This window comes from Acinonyx jubatus, chromosome A3 (assembly GCF_027475565.1).
Source record: "Acinonyx jubatus isolate Ajub_Pintada_27869175 chromosome A3, VMU_Ajub_asm_v1.0, whole genome shotgun sequence".
Lineage (NCBI taxonomy): Eukaryota > Metazoa > Chordata > Mammalia > Carnivora > Felidae > Acinonyx > Acinonyx jubatus.
In genome coordinates, this window is record NC_069388.1 from 29,133,994 (window position 1) to 29,153,718 (window position 19,725).

Here is a 19,725-nt window from a genome sequence, read left to right on the forward strand (position 1 = left end):
CCCCATATACCATATTCTCCCACGGTTAGAGCAGGGGAAAGCACGGGGGCCCTGGCTGAGGAGAGGGGGCTAGCACAGAGCAGATCAGCTGTTAGGGTCCTGGGACAGCAGCCAGAGAGACTCCTCAATTTTGGTGCTGGGTATAGAGCGTTTGAGGAAAGAGGGAAGGGTAGTCACTCCAAGATTGGGGATGGGCAGACCACTGTTATGAAGCCAGAAAGCTGGATTGAGTGCTGCTTTGTGTACTTGGAGCCTTCTGACCTTTCTAAGTGTCGAGGTTCCCTGGTCCTAATAAGTAAAGGTACAGAGTCCGGGGTGCAGTGGGATTGTTGGCTCCATGAGAGTTCCAGCTAGTCACCATTCAGAACTAGAATTTAGTGGCCTGAAGAAAGAGCCCTGGCCTATGCTGCCCCCTCCCTGTATGTTCCCACAAGGCATGCTGGCCGTCCCAGTAACACCCCTGCTCTCTGGCTACAGTGCGGGTGTAGGGCGTACAGGTACCTTTGTTGTCATTGATGCCATGCTGGACATGATGCATACAGAGCGGAAAGTGGACGTGTATGGCTTCGTGAGCCGGATCCGGGCACAGCGCTGCCAGATGGTGCAAACAGATGTGAGTGATTTGTGGATAAGGTGGGAGGGGTGAGGGGGGGAGGGCACATTCCAAGACCAAAACATCTGCTAGCCTCATGGATTACTCAGCTCCTAGGTTATTGTAAATGATCAGCATGCAGTGTAATGAAGGACCCTTATAAATTATGTATTAAAAGAGACACGGAGCATAGAGGAAGTTGTGCCTACGGGAATTGGGAACGCAGGTGTCATTTGCACTAGACTCCTAAGGATAAGGAACAGGTCCTAAGAGAAGCATGCAGGCAGCTGAGAGAACCAGTGCCCACAGAGTTGTGACACAGATTGGCCATGTCCAGGAGCAGCAGTGGCCGTGTCCACAGAGCAGCAATCCGCTCTGTAGTTGGGGCATGGAGTTCAAAGCGCACAGCACTGGAAGGGAGCCTGGCAGAGGTTTTGTGTGTCACCAGATTTTGACAACCCCTTCAGACTATTAAATGTGTGTTGTCAGAATGAGCAGGAATTGGATCTGTCCTTCTCTCCAGGCTTCCAGTCTAGGAGGCTGCCAGAGTAGGACCCTCCCTCCTAAGTGAAGCACCCCCAGAGGGACTCATGCATTTCAGGTCCTGCCCCGGGACGAGAGTGAATGATTTTATTCCTGCTAGGGTCAAAGGAGAAGTGGACCGGAGTGAACTGGAGGTGGGAGGGTGTGATCTATGTTGTGTATAACTGAGAACTCGGGCATCATGGCATTTCAGATGCAGTATGTCTTCATATACCAAGCCCTTCTGGAGCATTATCTGTACGGAGATACAGAACTAGAGGTGACCTCTCTAGAAACACATCTGCAGAAAATTTACAACAAAATCCCAGGGACCAGCAACAATGGATTAGAGGAGGAGTTTAAGGTGAGTTGGAGCTGAACTCCTTCATTCAGACTGGAGGATTCACGTGCTCTGGGGAATCCCCTTGTGAGGTATGTGGGTGGTTAAGGGGTTATGTGGGTTTCTGGTCCTTTACTCATACCCTAGTCACTTTCAACCCATCCTGTATGTTAAAATCACTTGGTGGTATTAGGAGGAAAGAAAAAACGGGCAATATGTTTTTTAAGTCCCCAAGTCTGCCCCCCCACCCCCACACACAGGTGATTATAATGCATAAGAACAGCAAACCTTTCCTGTAAGGACCAGAGAGTAGATATTTTAGGCTTTGCAAGCCATGTGGTCTCTGTTGCAACTACTTAAAACCGTTGCTATAACATAAAAGAATCTACATATAGATGCTATGTAAACAAATGAGCATGGCTGTGTTTCCATAAAAGTTTATTTATAGGCAGCAGATCAAACTTGGCCCATGGAGCATAGATTGCTGACCTCTGCTGTGTGCCATTGGACAATGGTTCTTAGCACACCTAAGGAATATGTCACACCCTTGTCAATACAGGTGTTCCCAGAAGAAGAGATTTCTGGGTTGCAGTGGGAAAGACCACATCCCTTAAAGCAGTTCTCAAACTGTAATGGCACACAGATTACCACAGGAACCTGTTAAGGTGCAGGTTCTGATTCAGCAGGGGGAAATAGAGTTAGGGCCTAAGATTTTTCATTTCTAACACAGTGAGACTGATGCTGGTTTCTGGGCTACACTTTGAGTAGTAAGGATCTAGAAGGAGCCTCAGAATCAGGAGAAGGGAACATTTGCATTTGAATAAAGTTTTCTAAAGAGTCCAGTCTTCCTCTGGCAGAGCAGCGGGGAGAGAGGAAAGGCAGGCACACTCCTTCCTATGAAGCTAGGATCCTTGCTCCAGGATCATAAAGTTCCAGCCCCAGGGAATCCCAGAAGGGTCCACAGGAGCCCTCAAGGCAGTGTTTCCCAAACACTTGTTCTTGGCTTCTTCACTGAGCTTATGACAGAAGGAACTGGGTTCCAGCAAGAAAATGTGGAAATGGAGGTCAGGGCTCCAGTGAGGAGCAGTAGACGCCAGAGTAGCCTAGAGATGCAGGTCCAGTGAAGGCATCATCTTGCCAAGTTATGGGGCGCAGTAATGTTTCCCCTCTCCTTCCCAATTCAGAAATTAACATCAATCAAAATCCAGAATGACAAGATGCGGACTGGAAACCTTCCAGCCAACATGAAGAAGAACCGGGTTTTACAGATCATTCCATGTAAGAGCCCTCTCCCCATCCCAAAACCTTAGTGTCCCGTTCCCTCCTTCCCCTTTACCCCTTCCACTTCTCAGGTGCTAATTAATGATCACCTTGGAGACAAGAATTAGGGCACTGCCTCTTGTCGCTCTCAGTTCTTCAGTGGCTTCTGGAAATGAAAAAGCATGAAGGCCAAAGGGTTTCTCCCTCCTGCGCTGGGAACAGGCATGTTATTGCCCAGCTGGGATGGGTGGGAAGGAGAGATTGAAAGAGAGCCTGGAGGTGATGTTGGGGAGCCACAGCTGCTGTCCTTCCTGCAGATGAATTCAACAGAGTGATCATTCCAGTTAAGAGGGGTGAGGAGAACACCGACTACGTGAATGCATCCTTCATTGATGTAAGTGGTGGCTGTGTCCCCAGAGCTCCCCACCCTCCATGGAGACTCAGCTGGGCCTCGCAGTGCCACCCTCCCAGTGCTTGGGAGGGTTGTCTTTGAGTCAGTCAACAAATTCAGAACTGATACCAACCTGTACACTAGGTCTTCCAGGCCCCAGAGAGCAGAAGGTGGGGAGGAAACAGAGGGCACACACCAGAGTGATAGCTAGAGGGAAAGCTCATAGCACACACCAAAGGCTAAACGCCTCTGGTCCTTCCCATATCTGTTCTCTTCATCACAGCTCCAAACCCCCATCCCTCACCCTCTTCAAAAGAGACTAGCGTGTCACACAGGGTTTGGTCCTTGACCAAAGGGAGCTCTGCCTGGGATGAGTTTGCCTCCAAGCAGCCCCATCCCATCCTAGTGGCCTGTCTTCTTTGCTCTCCCCTCCCTGATTAAACCACCTTACTCCTACCATTGACCTGGCCTGCATAGGGCTACCGACAGAAGGACTCCTACATCGCCAGCCAGGGCCCTCTTCTCCACACCATTGAGGACTTCTGGCGAATGATCTGGGAGTGGAAATCCTGCTCTATCGTGATGCTAACAGAACTGGAGGAGAGAGGCCAGGTGAGCTCAAAGAGGTCCTGGGCTGTGGGAGAAAGAGAGCACAGGAAAAGGGTACGTGTAGGGGAGCTAAGAAGATCTGTTTGGCATAAACTGCCCAAAGAGCCATATCCAAGCAGCTGATATGTGAGCAGTCTGGAGCTTCTCTCAGGACTGGAAGGGCAGTGTGATCTGAGTCCCCAGACAGTTCCCACCATTTTACTTCTGTCCTGAATACAGTTCGCCCCGAGCCTAGCGTTGTGCACACCTCCTCCTCCCACCCCCCTGGCGGGGACAGAGCTGGTGAAATGAGGGATGCAGAGCCAGACCGAGGCTCTGATGTGGAGTTCCTGAGTGTCTCTAAGAAGAGGGTGCCTTCCAGGCCAGAAAAATGAACCAAAGGACTGTGGGAAGATGAGTTGCCTCTTTGCAGACTACAGTAAAGGAAGCAGTGGAACTTGAGAAATAACAACAACACAAAAGGATATTTATAAGTTAACATTCAGCTAACAAGGAAATCTTTTAAATTTTTTTTTTCTTTAACATTTATTTATTATTGAGAGACAGAGAGATACAGAGCGTGAGCAGGGGAGGGGTAGAGAGAGGGGGAGACACAGAATCTGAAGGAGGCTCCAGGCTCTGAGCTGTCAGCACAGAGCCCGATGCGGGGCTCGAACTCAAGAACCGCGAGATCATGACCTGAGCTGAAGTCGGTCGCTTAACCGACTGAGCCACCCAGGTGCCCCAACAAGGAAATCTTTTAAAGAAAAATGTCCTCTAGTCATTTAAAAAGTAGAATTGCTTGGGAACTCTGAATATAAGGGACCATAGAAGCCCCCTTAGGTCAGCTCCATTCAGTGTAGGAGCTCTCTTAACACTGTTCCTGAGTCACCGTGCAGCCTCTACTGAGCACTTTGAATCTCAGAGATCGCTCTTTCTCTGCGCACCCCCACCCTGGGTGGCCCAGTGTGTGTTCACACAGTGTTTCTGATCTTAAAAACTCTCTCTGCTGTGGTTAGAGTGCAGTAAATGGTTGCTTTGTTATGCCTGGCGCGTGACTTAACAGGGATCAGAATTGAGAGAAGCCAGCAAGGGCCTGGTGATAAAGATCTTTCTGAGCCACAGTGAAGAGTTTAGACTTTATAGGGCACTTTAAGAGCCCTTGACAATATCAGATTTGTGGGGTTTTTTTGAAGTCCTTTTGGCTGAGTGAGGACAGATCAGAAACGAGCACACCAAAGGCAGAGAGGAAGTCGTGACAGTACTGCTGGTGGCCTAGACTCAGGGATGGTGACAAGGGGTCTGTCCCAAAAGATAGTGAAGAGATGCATGGACTGGGCAGGGTGAAGAATTAAGGATGACACCCACTTATGACTCACTGAATTTGCAACCAATTAAAAATAAAAATTACTAAATACATCCTACATTAGTTGTTACCAGCTACATCTTCCCCGTTCTGTACTTGTACAGTTTGTTTATTTTAATCTTGATACAGTTTTATACATATTTGCACACCCAGCTCTTCTGTGCGCCAAGAATTTTTTCAGGCTTAATCATTTAGCACATTGGCTATTCTTTCCAAGTTTCCATCACGTCTCTAATCAACAGACATACTTCATGGGTCTTCATCTATCATTAATGACAATACTGATGAAGTGGAGTTTTGGGGCACAGTTCCTGGCTCTGCAGTTGTGCAGTGAGCTGCTGTGTTATCAGGAACTAGGTGTGTGTCTCCTGGCCCTCTGTGACAAGCTAGGATGGAAGGTGCACGTAAACCACAGACCTGCACGAGGTTATCCCCACGCCCCCTGCCTCCAGATCTATGATGGACAGGCCCACACTGCAGGCAGAAGAGCTGGGATGGCAAGCACAAGTATCCTGTCTCCATCCACTGCCCTGGAAGGAAATGTGGCCCAGTGAATACCTCACTAAATACATAGGGATTTAGTCAGTTGACTGAGGCCCGTTCCCCTTTACCTACCACTCGGCCTTATGCCTCTGTCTTTGCAGGGCCAGGGAGACAGGTAGCAGCTCTTGCCCTCAGAAGCTTCTGAAATGAATCAGAACAGGATATTAATAACATTCTTTACAAGGCCTCACTGCCCCCCTAAGACCTAATTCCGCTTCCTGTTCCATCTCCCATTCGTCTTGTCAAGTGTAGCCTCCAGGGAGGCGAACACAGTAAGCCTAACTGATACATTTATACAACATGACACCACCACTGCCCACGCCTGGTTTTAAATTCTCAAGGAAAAAGTCTTAATTCCAAAATGTAAATTTTATATACATTAAAATCCCAAAAGAATTAGAACTTAAAATCCAGAGTCCTCTTCTCCCTGTTTTCTTTTTCTCCTCTATCCTAACCAGAGGGGTCCACCAAGATGCTTGTGAGGCCTGGGTGCCCTCAACAGCTGTAAGTTGGACCGTTTGTCCGAGTGGGCAGAGCAGTTCCAGCAGTTTCTGCATGAGGACAGCCCAACCCAAGGTTGTGTGCCCCTTACCCAGTGTCGGCAGAATGAGATTGCATTAGGCACCTGCCATAAAGCGTGTGTCCCCATAACCATTGTCAGCCTCGGACCATGCTGAGACTAGTTGCTGTCCAGGGGGAGGAAGTTAAAGACAGCAGGAGAAAGGACACAGAAGCTTCTGCTGTAGCTTCTCTAGGCTATCTTTTCCAGAATCCATAACCCGAAAACATAAATCTGAGATTAAAGCCCTGTTCCCGAGTATTCTGCTGCTGGACTTGAGCACATCTATTCCCAGTCTCCCATCCTCTGCTACTGATGATTTTAACACCTGCCTTATTGCCCCTTAGTGGCCCCTGTGCCTGATGCCTGCCTCTGCTCTTGAAGGCGTAAGTATCCACGTGGGCGACCCACTTATTCTTGGTCTTTCCACCTCTCGGCTCCCTCAGCCACCCAGTCAAATCACAGCCTTGTCCCTGCCAATATCTGCGCTGCCTTTGAGATCTCAACCCTGGGTCCCGCCCTGCTTACCATCTGCTGATCGCCAACCTCACTACTTCCCTCCTCTTACTCGAGTTAAGTTTTTCTCTCCACCAAATCTCTAGAGCTGTGACCAGGGCCCGGGGGCATAAGAGCACCTGGCTCCACGTCTCCGACACAGACAGTTTCGCCACTCACCACTGACAAAATCCACAGACCGAGAGACACGAGTGGAGGTGAAACAAGAAAAGAATCTATTTCAGTGAGGCCGACACTGGGACGATAGCAGACTTAACATCTCAAAGACTATCTCCAAGTGCTGAAAATATTTCTAGGTTCATGTAAGGAAGCTGTGGGACAAAGTTCAGTGGGTACGTGCAGGTGGGCAAAAAGGTCAGGTCGATCATGGTCAGATATGTGGGGTCTTGCTGAAGTCATGGCAGTCATTATTGCCTCAGGGATAATTTCAGTTCCCATCCCTGGATGCTTTGCTTGCCGGATCTTTTGCCTGCGTTAAGAGAGAGGCTGGAAAGAAAATTAATCAGAAAGTACAGACTGAGGTCAAAATGGAAGTGGTTAAAATCCTCTTCCAGAGCCACCGACTCCTCCACTTTTCAGCCTGGGACTCCCCACTCATGTTCTCACCTTCCTCCCTACTCTCTCTAGAGTTTTTGTGATTTGTCGTTATTATAATCCTTCCCTTGCTAACATCTGTTATTCCCCCCGGTCTCTTATTTTCATGGCTCATTTTTCTCTAAGAAATCAGACAAGAGCAGGTTCATCTTCCCTCCTGCAAGCACCCAGCCTCCTCAGATCTGTAGGCATTCTCTCTCCTTCTCTCCTATTGTAGCGGGAGGGGGTCCCTGCCCCTCTCTGTCCACCTGTCCACTGTGCCGGGCCCCCCCCACCCCCGCCTTCTCAAGTGTGTTGCTACAGCGCTCTCTGACCCAATTACGCCAACCAGCCTTCGCACTGTTGCACTTCCTGTCTTTACAAGATGAAAATCTCTCCTGTCCCACAGTTCCTTCCCTCTGCCCCCATCTCTCTGTACCCCTTCCTTCCCAGCACAACTCCTTTGAGGAGTTGGCTTCCTCCCTTCCACTTCTGTCCTCATCCTGTTCCTTCTCGGTCAGGATCACTGGTGACTGCCTTCTTGCCCTTCCAAAGGCCTTTCTTCTCTCTTGTCTCTCTGGTCCTTTTATTGCAGCATCTGAACACTCAACACCTCCCGCCTCCTCAAAACACTTTCTTCCTTTGAATTCTATAATATCACCCCCTCACTGGCCCGGCAGTTCCTTTCATTTTCTTTGTGACCACCTCCTCCTCTGCATGACCTTTTAATCATTGAGGTGTCCTCGACTCAGGTCTTAACCCTCTGTAGTTTGTCTTAACACACTATCTTTTGAGGACCTCATCTAGTCCTGTGGCTTGAGATGCTGTCTATACGCCAGAGTTCCCCAAATCTGTGTCTCTAACCCAGCCCCCTCTTCCCACTTGTGTATCCACGTACCCACCCGATATCTTCACATGGCTCTCCGTTGAGGATCTCGAACTCCACCTGGCCCAGATGAAACTTGATTTCCTCCTTCCCCCATACTAGTCCACCCCAGTCTTGCCATCTCAGTAGGTGGTGCCGCCTTCCACCCGCTTGTTCAGGGAGAAGTCTAGAAGTTCCATTCATCGCTCCCCTTTCCTCACTCCTCACACCGGTGAGGTCTGACCTGTGCTGACCATATCCGCTTCTCTCTAGTGTAACTACTGACCCGTCCTAGAAACCACCGTCCCCTCACCTGCACCACTGAAGTAGCCTGGCAGCCCGTCTGCCTGCTTCCATTCCACCCACTTTTAGTCACCTCACATGGCAGCCGGAGATCATTTTGAAAACATAAACCTAACTGTGGTCACTGCTTAGAGTCCATTTGGGGCTTCCTGAGATCTTGAGGGGAAATTTACTTATGCGTACAAAATTTAGGAACCTTTCATATTGATATCCAGTCCCAAGACTTGAATTACATTGTTCTTCCTCACAGGTTCCCTTGCTCATGTTAAATAGTTTCCATTTTCCCTCGTTCCCTTCTGCCCTCTAGCTGCTGAGTGGAGCATGGCTTCTGAGATGGGTCACAGCCTACTCCCTGCGAGGGGGGGTCCCACCTTTGCCCTTGCTCTGTGTTCTGCACAGGCCTGGTCTCCAGCTCACATCTCCCTCCTCAGCAGGATCCCAAGGCCTTTGTAGCCCTGGGCATCAGGAGGTACGGCTGCTGGCCCCTGTTCTGGATTCCTCAGGTCCCCATTCTGCCTGCTTAAGGAAGGGGGTTCCTCTCCTTTGGCCCAGAGAAAAGTCACCCCAGGAGATTTCTAAACTGGAGCTGTTCTTGTGTATTCCAGAGCCTTCTCCCTCAAAACTTAGTTCCCTAACTCTGTATCCCTGGAGGCCTCCTTCCAGTTTGCTCCTTTTCTTCTCTGTTGTGCCTCACCACTAAGGTCTCAAATACCTGAAAGCCATCAACTGTGGGTCCGTACTATTTCTTTTTCTAGTCATACTGTGATTCTAGCTCATACACTTCATTTCTCTCAAGCCCATTTGGATCTTAGCACTGGTAATGGTTTTAAAGTTCCAGTCTTCACTCGTAGCTGGTAAGCTGTGTAAAGGCAGTGTTGGGAGGGAACTATGGCAGCAAAACTCATTCCACTCACTAATGGCCTAAAAACCAACATAATCTCTTGTTTAAGAGCCTTAATTAGAATTTTTTTAAGCTGTTTTTCTTGAGAAGAGGTCCCAGGGCCCCAACCCCCAAGGCATCCCCAGGGCCCCCAGTGGGCATATTGTGGAAAAGCACTAGTCTATGACATTGCTGTGATCCACCACTTTAATAATTCTGTGTTTTAGAATGAGCTCAACATCATTTATAAAGTGGGTAATGAATGATTACACATATGAAAAGCAAGAAGAGTCACTAAAATGGACTTCTAATGATTAGTTTATTCGGACTGAGAGACTATTGGTGATTTTTATTTTTCTACTTCTCATAATTTTCCCAGTGAATGTAAAATACATTTGTGGTTGAGGATTTTAAAATTGCCAGTAGTGAAGTGTCCGAGATCTTCACCGAAATGCTCTGAAGAAATGGACAGTATAACTATATTGTTTTATTTATGTATTTATAGCCTGACCCATTCTGCAAGCATTGAACAAATTCATTTACCAGATACTGAGAGCCTACCACATGCAGGCAGTGTGCAAGGTGCCGGGGAGACAAAGATGAAAAGTGGCAGTCGCTGCCCACAAGGAGCTGTGGAGGAAATTGAGCCAGATGCCAGCAAGACAGGCCATAAACCATCTCCTGCTCACTAGCAAGGACAGCAGTGCGGGTGCCATTGCAGGATCAAAAGATAAAGAAGAGGGGCTCCTGGGTGCCTCAGTCAGTTGAGCCGACTGGTTGAGGTCATGGTCCAAGGGTTGTAGGATCAAGCCCTGTGTCAGACTTCGTGCTGAGCATGGAGCCTGCTTACGATTCTCCCTCTCTCTCCCCCAGTCTGTCTCTTTCTCTCAAAAAAGAACAAAAACAAGATAAAGAGGGAAGGGATGATGGGGTGCCAGTGTGGCTCGGTTGAGTATCTGACTTCCACTCAGGTCATGATCTCATGAATGAGCCCACATCGGGCTCTGTGCTGACAGCTCAGAGCCTGGAGCCTGCTTGCGATTCTGTGTCTCCCTCTCTCTCTCTATCTTCCCCTGCTCGCTCTCTGTCTCTCTCTCTCTCTTTAAAATAAATACACATTAAAAAAAAAAAAAAAGAGGAAGGGGATGAAAGGGTGCTGTGGCCTGTGCTGTCTGAAGCACCATGGCTGGATGGGAATGTCACTGGGGTCAGTTTCCCTGGCTTAGCAGTCTGACATATGTAAACATCTGTAAGATGTGGAAACACCCCAAGGGAACAAGGGATGGGGAGGCATTGGAGCAAAGACATTTCTCTCCACCCTGCCATTGAGTGTTGGATGCAGCTGAGGTGATGGTCAGAGCTCTTCAGAGATACCATAATATATTGCAAATTAGACTGTAAGTAACACCGAAACGTTAAGGGATTATGTCCAGTAAGGGAATTAAGTTTTTAAATTTACATTTGACTCGTGAACAACATGGGGGTTGTTGTTCAACCCCTAGCACCCTGTTCCCACTTTGTGCAGTCAGAAATCTGTAGGGGCACCTGGGTGGCTCAGTCAGTTAAGCATCTAACTTCCGCTCAGGTCATGATCTCATAGTCTGTGGGTTCGAGCCCCGCATTGGGCTCTGTGCTGACAGCTCAGAGCCTGGAGCCTGCTTCGGATTCTGTGTCTCCCTCTCTCTCTGCCCCTCCTCTGCTCACTTGCTCTCTCTTAAAAATAAACATTTAAAAAAAAAATCTGTATATCCCAGGGATGGAAGCTATAGCATATGGAATATAGTCAGTGGTATCGTAATAGCGTTATATGGTGACAGATGGTAGCTATGCTTGGGTGAGCACAGTATAATGGATAGATGTGCCAAATTACTGTGTCATATACCTGAAATTAACACTGTGTGTCAACTGTACTTCAATTAAAAAAAAAAAAATCTGTGCCGGGGCATCTGGGTGGTTCAGTCGATTAAGCGTCTGACTCTTGGCTTTGGCTTGGGTCACAATCTCATAGTTAATGAGTTTGGGCCCCACATCGGACTCTGCACTGACAGCACAGAGCCTGCCTGGGATTCTCTCTCTCCCTCTCTCTCTGCCCCTCCTCTGCTCTGTCTCTCAAAATAAGTAAACTTAAAAATTTTTTGAGAAAAAAAAACCTGTCTTTAGCGTTTGACTCATCAAAAATGTAATGAATAGGGGCTCCTGGTGACTCGGTCGGTTAAGTGTCCCGACTTCAGCTCAGGTCATGATCTCACAGTCCGTGAGTTCAAGTCCCACGTCAGGCTCTGTGCTGACAGCTCAGAGCCTGGAGCCTGCTTCGGATTCTGTGTTTCCCTCTCCCTCTGCCCCTCCCCTGCTCATGCTCTCTCTCTCTCTGTCTCAAAAATAAAATAAAAACATTAAAAAAAAAAAAAAGATTCCCTCTGCCTCTCCCTTTGCCCTCAAAAAAAAAGTAAAAAACAAACAAAACAAAAAAACGTAATGAATAGCTAGCCTACTGCTGACCTGAAGACTTATCGGTAACATAAACTGTTAGCACATATTTTGTATGTTTTACATATTCTATACTGTATTCTCATAATAAACTAGAGAGAAAAGAAAATGGCATTAAGAAAATTGTAAGGAAGAGAAAATACATTTGTACTGTACTGTATTTATCCAGAAGAGTCTGTATATGAATGGGCCCATGCAGCTCAAACCCGTGTGGTTCAAGGGTCAGCTATAGATGTCCTAGTGAGGATCAGAAGTTAATTGGAGTGATATTAAGTAATGTAATGGCACTGAGGTTTTGGTACCTTGGAGATGAAGTGTGTGCAGTAAGAGCTGGCTAAGAAGGGACCAGGCAGCTCAGAAGGCAGCCCTGCCTCTGCCACACATCATATCCCGGATGCCTCACCTCTCCCATTTGTCTCTCCAGGAGAAATGTGCCCAGTACTGGCCCTCGGATGGAGTAGTGTCCTATGGAGACATCACAGTAGAGCTGAAGAAGGAGGAGGAATGTGAGAGCTACACCGTCCGAGACCTCCTAGTCACCAACACCAGGGTAAGGGGGCCGGTGGGTGCGCCTCCTCCCACGGGGAGAGCCACGGTGCCCTGCATCTCTGACCCCCCTTCTTCCAAAGGAGAACAAGAGCCGGCAGATCCGGCAGTTCCACTTCCATGGCTGGCCCGAAGTGGGCATCCCCAGCGACGGAAAGGGCATGATCAGCATCATCGCAGCCGTGCAGAAGCAGCAGCAACAGTCAGGGAACCACCCCATCACTGTGCACTGCAGGTACCACTCTCCCCAGCCCTCTGAGGGGCAGAGAAAGTGACGAGAGGCAGGCAGGGAAGGCGACCGTGAGCATCCCGGTGAGCATGTGGCAGTCAAGTTTGACGACCAGCAGGGGGCCAGATGATAAGAGCGTCTTGGTGTTTGAACTTCGCATTAAGTGCTAGGGAATCGGTGACATTAAGATATTGGGCAGGAGGAGCATTTGAGACCATGATGGGATACAGGAGAGCAACAGGGGAGACTGACAGTGGAGAGACCAGTTGGACAATGTGGGGGTGAGGGTCTGGCCTCCTTAAGAAACAGAGGAAAAGGAGGGGCACCTGGGTGGCTCAGTCAGTTAAGCATCCGACTTCAGCTCGGGTCATGATCTCACGGTCTGTAAGTTCGAGCCCCATGTCGGGCTCTATGCTGACAACTCAGAGCCTGGAGCCTGCTTCGGATTCTGTGTCTCCCTCTCTCTCTGCCCCTCCCCTGCTCATGCTCTGTCTCTCTCTGTCTCAAAAATAAATAAAAACATTAAAAAAATTTTTTTTAATAAAAAAAAGGAAACACAGGAAAAGAGAAAGGGTAACGATTTTCAAAACAGTTTGAAGAAAAATAAACAAAACTAAAAACATACTTGTGAAAGAGGAGTCCAGGGTGTAGGATATATCCCAAGTGTGAAACGGGATTACTGATAGTAGTTGGTGTCACTGACAGAAGATGGTAAGGGGACTCATTTGAGGCGGGGGTGGTGAAGGTGAATTGTTTGGGGCATGTTTGATTGCATTTTATTTAAAAAAAAAAATGTACCATGAGTTTGTATTGCTTTTATAATTAGGAAGAAAAAAAAACTCTTAAAAGAGAATGAAAACTAGAGTATAAATCCCTGCCAATTAGTTTTAAAAATAGAAAAATGAGCAAAGGAACTGCTAGGAATGTATCCAGTGAATGTGCTTCAGGAAGGTTGTAAATTATCTAAACATTAATAGGGGACTGATTCCATAAGCTCTGATGTATCTCATGCTACAGAGCTGCAAAGATTAATGAGGAGTCTGCTTATATACTGGGTATGGGTTAATCCTCTAGACTTATTGTTTTGTGAGCAAGGCAAATGAGAGATAGGGAAAGAACGTAGTTTTCTGTTGGGCGGCACCTGGCTGATTCCGTGGGTAGAGCATGAGACTCTTGACCTCAGGGTCCTGAGTTCGAGCACTACGTGGGGTGTAGAGATCACTTAAAAATATCTTAAGGAAGGGGACACCTAGGCAGCTCAGGCAGATAAGCATAGCTCAGGTCATGATCTCAAGATCATGAGAACGAGCCCTGAGTCCCTTGGGATTCTCTCTGTCCCTGTCTCTCTGCCCCTCCCCCATTCACATTCTCTCTCACTCTGTCTTTGCCCCTCCTGCCCTTGCATTTGCATGTGCACACACTCTCTCAAAATAAACTTTAAAAAAAAAAGTAAAAATAAAGGGGTGCCTGGGTGGCTGAGTTGGTTAAGGATCCAACTATTGATTTTGTGTCAGGTCATGATCTCATGCATCGTGAGTTTGAGCCCCACATCAGGCTCTGCACTAACACTGTGGAGCCTGGTTGGGATTCTGTCTCTCCTTCTCTCTTTGCCCCTCTCCCACTTGTTCTCTCTCTCTCAAAATAAGGAAGGAAGGAGGGGAGGGAGGGAGGGAGGAAGGAAGGAAGGAGAAAGGGAAGAAAGGAAAGAAAGAAAGAGGTAAAGGAAAGGGAGAGGAAAAGAGGAAGAAAGAAAAGAGAAGAAAGGAAAAGAAAAAAGCGAAGAAAAGAAAGAAATCTTAAGGAAGAAGTGGCCAAGTGCAGCAGCTACTACAGACGGATGGTAAACATGAAAAGATGCTAAACTTTACTAGTAATATTCTGAGAAATGAGGATGAAAATAGTGCAGCGTGGCTTTTTATCCATTGGATTGGCAAAATTAAAAGGATTCCTTGGTGGGGTGCCTGGCTGGCTCGGTTGGTGGAACATGCAGCTCTTGATCCTCAGGGTTGTGCGTTTGAGCCCCATGTTGGGTTTTGAGATTACTTTAAAAATTAAATTAGAAAATAATAAATAAAAATGTTAAGGAAAAAGGATTTCTTGGCCTGCCCAGATAAACACTTCTTTCCCTACACTTTTTTCTCTCCCTTGGTCACCCTCTCTTGGCAAACTCCAAATTCTCTAGCTACCCTGCGTCTGCACCGTGCAGCTGAGTGTGGCTGAAGAAAAGCACTGGGTTACAGGCCTCATTTTATGATCCTGACCGCTGGTCTCATGGTGGGCCCTTAGCGCTGCCTTGCTGTCCTTCCGCACCTTCCACTCTTCTAGACCAGGGCTGGACCCACTAGGACCCACTGCCATATCTGGCCTGCCACCTAGTTTTATATGGGTCTGCAAGCTAAGAACTATTTTTACATTTTTAAATGTTTTTTTGGTTTTTTGGTTTTTTTGTTTTTAAATCAAAAGAAGACTAGAGGCGCCTGGGTGGCTCAGTCAGTTAAGCATTCGACTTCGACTCAGGTCATGATCTCACAGTCCGTAAGTTCAAGCCCCAACTTCAGCTGAAGCTCGAGCCCCACTTGGGGCTCTACAGTCCTTCTCCCTCTCTCTCTGCCCCTCGTTCATTCGTGCTCTGTCTCTTTCAAAAACAAATGAATAAATTTTTTAAAGATTTTTTTACTCAAAAGAAGACTATTTTATGACCTGAAGATTGCTTGAAATTCAGATTTCAGTGCCCCCATATAAGGTTTTATTGGAACACAGCTATGCCCATTTGTTTCTGTACTGGCTGCTCTGGTGCTCCAGCAAAAGAGTTGAGACCATACGTGGTGCTCTCCTCACCTCACACTGCTGCTCAGCACATAAGAAGTCAGAGTTGCGCTGTTACATCTTGATTTTGTCTTTTCTCAGCAAAACCTATGATGTATTCTATCTGGCCCTTGATAGAAAAGCTTGCCAGACTTTGTCCTGTATGACTATTTCACACCTCCTCTCAAACCTAAAACCACCACTGCCTCTTCTGTCCTCATGCTTAAGAGAGGACGGTGATTTCTGTTTGACGAAGAAAAGAGAAGCAATCCGAACTCCCACAGGCTCCCACCACCACAGCTGCCAATCCACCTGCCGTGGTGCTGTGGACCCTGCATCCCTCCTGTCCAGTGGATGAGTTGTCTGAGCTCTCTCTGTAGCCCATTACATTAACCATCTATTGCTAATCTCCGCACCTTAAAACAACACACATTTAGCTTACAGTCTCTGTGGTCAGGAGTCTGAGCACATCTTAGGCGAGTTCTGCGCTTCAGGGTCTCACAAGACTGCAGGCAAGGTTTTGGCTGGGGCTGCGGTCCCATCTGATGCTCGATTGGGAAGGATCCATTTCTGAGCTCACCTGGTTGTTAGTAGCATTCAGTTCCTTATAGGCGGCTGTACTGAGGGCCTCTGTTGTTTGAAATTCCATGCCACATGGACCTTCCCAGTGTGGCGGCTAGCTTCTTCTAAACCAGCAAAAGAGAGAGTGTCTCCTTGCAAAACAGGCATTATGATCCCGCATAACATCATATGCGTGTAGTTAAATACATCCCATCACGCTTGCTGTAAATCTGTTGGTTAGAAGCACAGCACATGTCCTGCCCACACCCAAGGGGAGGAGATCACACGAGGGCATGAACAACAGAAGATATCGTGGGGGATCGTGGGGGATCGTGGGGGCCATGGTGAGGCCTGTCTGCCACACACACCCTCCACTTGGATATCAGTTCCATCCGCTTTTGTCTCCTCAGGACTTGACTTCAGTATCCTACATCATCAGGTTTTCCTCTGAATAACTGTCTGGATAACTACCATCTTCATATAGATGTGCTATAATTTCTCCCATCTTAATATTTTAAAAACTCTTACCTCAGGGCACCTGGGTGGCTCATTCGGTTGAGCGACCGACTTCAGCTCAGGTCATGATCTCACGGTTTGTGAGTTCGAGCCCTGCGTCGGGCTTTGTGCTGACAGCCTAGAGCCTGGAACCTGCTTCTGATTCTATGTCTCCCTCTCTCTCTGCCCCTCCCCCACTCATGCTCTGTCTTTCTCTGTCTCAGAAATAAATAAACATTAAAAAAAATTTAAAAAAGAAACAAAACTCTTACCTCTAATTTCCTTCCAGGTAGCCCTCTGTTTCTGTTTTCCTTAATAGTAAAGCTTCTCAAAAGATTTGTCCAGACTAACGCCCCAGGTCCTCTCTCCTCATTCTCTCTCTCTGTCCCATTCCAGTTAACCCCTTTCCTCCCACATTCCATTGCAGCTGCCCCAGTGGGGGCTACCTGTGACGTCCACGTTGCTGAGTCCAGAGATCATTCTGTCTCGTTACCCTTGACCTTCATCAGCATCAAACACAGTTGACCACTCACTTCTCTGTGGAATGCTTTCAGCAACACTTCTTTCCTGGTTTGTGTCCTCATTGACTGATTCCTCCTCATCCATGGTCCAGGGCCTCGTCCTTGGACCTCTTGTGAGCCCATCTTGTCACCTGGCTTTCATCCCAACTCCCACATGTCATTATCACTGGTTCAGCCTCTCCCCTAAACTCCAGATTTATATGTCTAGTTACCCAAGTCAACATTTCCACTTGGGCATCTTCAGTTTAAAGGGTTCAGATAAGAACTTCTGGTCTTTCTTTCTAAGCCTTCTATTTGCACAGCCTTCCCCCAAGTCAGTAAGTGGCATCTCCGTCCCCCAGCTAACTCCTATGAGAAGCTTTGGAGCCATACTGTTCTCCTTATTTCCTCACCCATGCACATCTCATGTTGGACCTTGCTCTACATGGAAAGCAGTTTCAGAATCAAGTATTTCTCACTCCCTCCAGCAGCACCTCTCTAAGCCACCACCCCTTCTTCCCAGTACTTATACTGGCCTCGCTGATTTCCCTGTCCCACCTTCCTACCTGTTCTCAACACAGCAGCCTGAGAGACCCTTTTAAAACTTCAGTCAGGCCACATCACTTAGAATCCCAACATGATCTGAGGGCTCTCACCTCGCCCCGACCACGCTCCTTCCTTCTGTCCGTCCGTCCATCCATCAGATCCAGCTACACAGCTTCCACACCTGGACATCCTGCCTTGTGCCTAAGATACTCCTCTCCCAGACAGCTACAGGGCCTTGGCCCTCGCCTTCTTCCGGTCTCTGCTCATGTGACCTCCTACTAGAGAGAGAACCTTCCCCAACCACCCTGCCTAGAACTCCTGTTCCTCTTTTTCCTTCCCACACTGCATATCATATTGTCTGGGGATACTGTTCCCCTCCACAGCCCCTGCCACACAGCAGGCACTCAGGAAAGGTCTGCTGAAGCAACTGATGACATTGAACAGGGCAGATAATATGGTCAGAGCCTGGATTCCTGGGACTTAGGAAGCAAATGAGAGACACGGAAAAGAATCAACACACACACCCCAGCGCAGAGGGGCAGGGTTTCTCAGGAGAGGAAAGACAAGACTAGAATCCCAACATGAGTGAGCAGCGGGTCAGGGCAACTCAGGCACATTTGCAGGTAGACAGTGAAGGCTCAGTGTTGGGTAGGAGGGGGGTATATGTGAGGTTCTTCGCTGTCCTGTGGGCAAGTCCCTCAGCAGGCAAAGTGGGCCGTGCAGGAAGGACAGCTGGGGTGCCACTTCCTCCTCAGAGCAGACTGAGCATGTGGCTTACTTGGAGAGGAGCAAATGGGCCTCCTGCCCCAACCCACCCCAGCAGCTCCATTAGATGACAGCCCTTCCCAGGAGCTGTCGCCATTACCCTCGGCCTTTATGTGCTCGTTGCCGCTGTCTTCACCTTATCAGCACAGTGGGCTGTAACAGATGTGGTAAGTGCATCTGCTCTATTACAGCGCAGGGGCAGGACGGACGGGGACCTTCTGTGCCCTAAGCACAGTCCTGGAACGGGTGAAAGCAGAGGGGATTTTGGACGTCTTCCAGACCGTCAAGAGCCTGCGGCTACAGAGGCCACACATGGTCCAGACACTGGTATGCTGCCCACACCACCGCCCCATCTAGAGCCCTTCTTTGTCGGGGCCATCTCAGGGGGAGGCTTTTCCAAGCAGCCCCTCCTCCCCCAAGGTGCCCCATACAGAATGAGCCTTGCGGGCATTGAGAGCAGAGGGGCACAGCCCTGCCACCAGTAAGAGAACCAAGCGGAAGGCTAGAGGGGGTGGCTGGGTGCCCCACGGGGCTCCATGGGTCCTGGCGTGGGAAGTCTCAGGAGTGCTTCCTTTCTTTGGTTCAGGCTCCTGACCGTCTCGGTGACCAGTAACCACTGAGTATGGGGATAAGCATCCAAAAGGGTCCCTGAACCTCCGAGAGACATGTCTGAAGGGGAAAGAAAAATACATTTTAAGAGTTTGGGGAGTTGGTGAGGCTTTGAGAGCCAGGGCGCCTGCAGCTTGGCTACCATGGTGAGGTGTGGGCCCCACAGAGCCGTCTCCCTGCTTGCGTGGTTTGCCAGCCCAGCACACTCACGTCTGACCACTGTAGGCCTAGGACGACATCTTCCTCTCAGCTCACCTCCATCCAGAGGAAATTAGCTGTACTCAACCCAGAAGGAGAGTACAGGCAGGTCAGGGCTCAGGTGCAAGTCCAAGAACGTTCATTTCCTCTCGGTTTTCCATTTTTTGTAAAATAGGTTTGTCAGGAACTGCAGGTACCTTGTTCTTGTCAGTAACCCTGGCTTTTCCCTCCTTGTGCTCTCCAGGAACAGTATGAGTTCTGCTACAAGGTGGTGCAGGAATATATTGACGCATTTTCAGACTATGCCAACTTCAAGTAAGAGGCGATGAGACCCGGTGGACAGGAAAATTGCCTTTAATATTTTGTAATATTCTCTTTTGTTAATATACCCAAAATTGTGTATATATCTTATAACTGTTTTAGAAATTGGTACATAGGCTTCTATTACCTATTAGGTGGAGATTTTATATGTAAATGTGTTAGCACTGATAGTCCTTTTTCCAATGTTTTATTGGGGAATTAAATAGTGTGATGTTTGGATTGATATCGTGAAATCCTCTGCCTGGAAATTGGGCTGTATTATTCTTTGGTTTAGACATCTTTTCCTGAAGAAGAAACACAAAACTCATTCCAGGTAGCTCAGTGTCAACTAAGAAAATAAGCACAAAGTTCTCAGAGCTCTTGAG

At 48.1% G+C, this 19,725-nt stretch overlaps 1 protein-coding gene across 7 annotated transcripts in view; it reads left to right on the forward strand.

The window, feature by feature from the left end:
- Positions 1-19,583, forward strand: part of PTPRA (protein tyrosine phosphatase receptor type A) — a 158,110-nt gene extending 138,527 nt beyond the window's left edge. For all 7 annotated transcript variants that reach the window (XM_027069702.2, XM_053200165.1, XM_053200166.1 and 4 more), the window contains 9 exons: positions 478-613; positions 1,329-1,478; positions 2,639-2,732; positions 3,032-3,108; positions 3,583-3,717; positions 12,210-12,335; positions 12,415-12,566; positions 18,424-18,559; positions 19,284-19,583. In XM_027069702.2, the coding sequence (XP_026925503.1) occupies positions 478-613; positions 1,329-1,478; positions 2,639-2,732; positions 3,032-3,108; positions 3,583-3,717; positions 12,210-12,335; positions 12,415-12,566; positions 18,424-18,559; positions 19,284-19,358 (1,081 nt within the window). In that variant the 3' untranslated portion in view covers positions 19,359-19,583. The remainder of the gene's footprint in view (positions 1-477; positions 614-1,328; positions 1,479-2,638; positions 2,733-3,031; positions 3,109-3,582; positions 3,718-12,209; positions 12,336-12,414; positions 12,567-18,423; positions 18,560-19,283) is intronic.
- Positions 19,584-19,725: the final 142 nt, after the last annotated feature.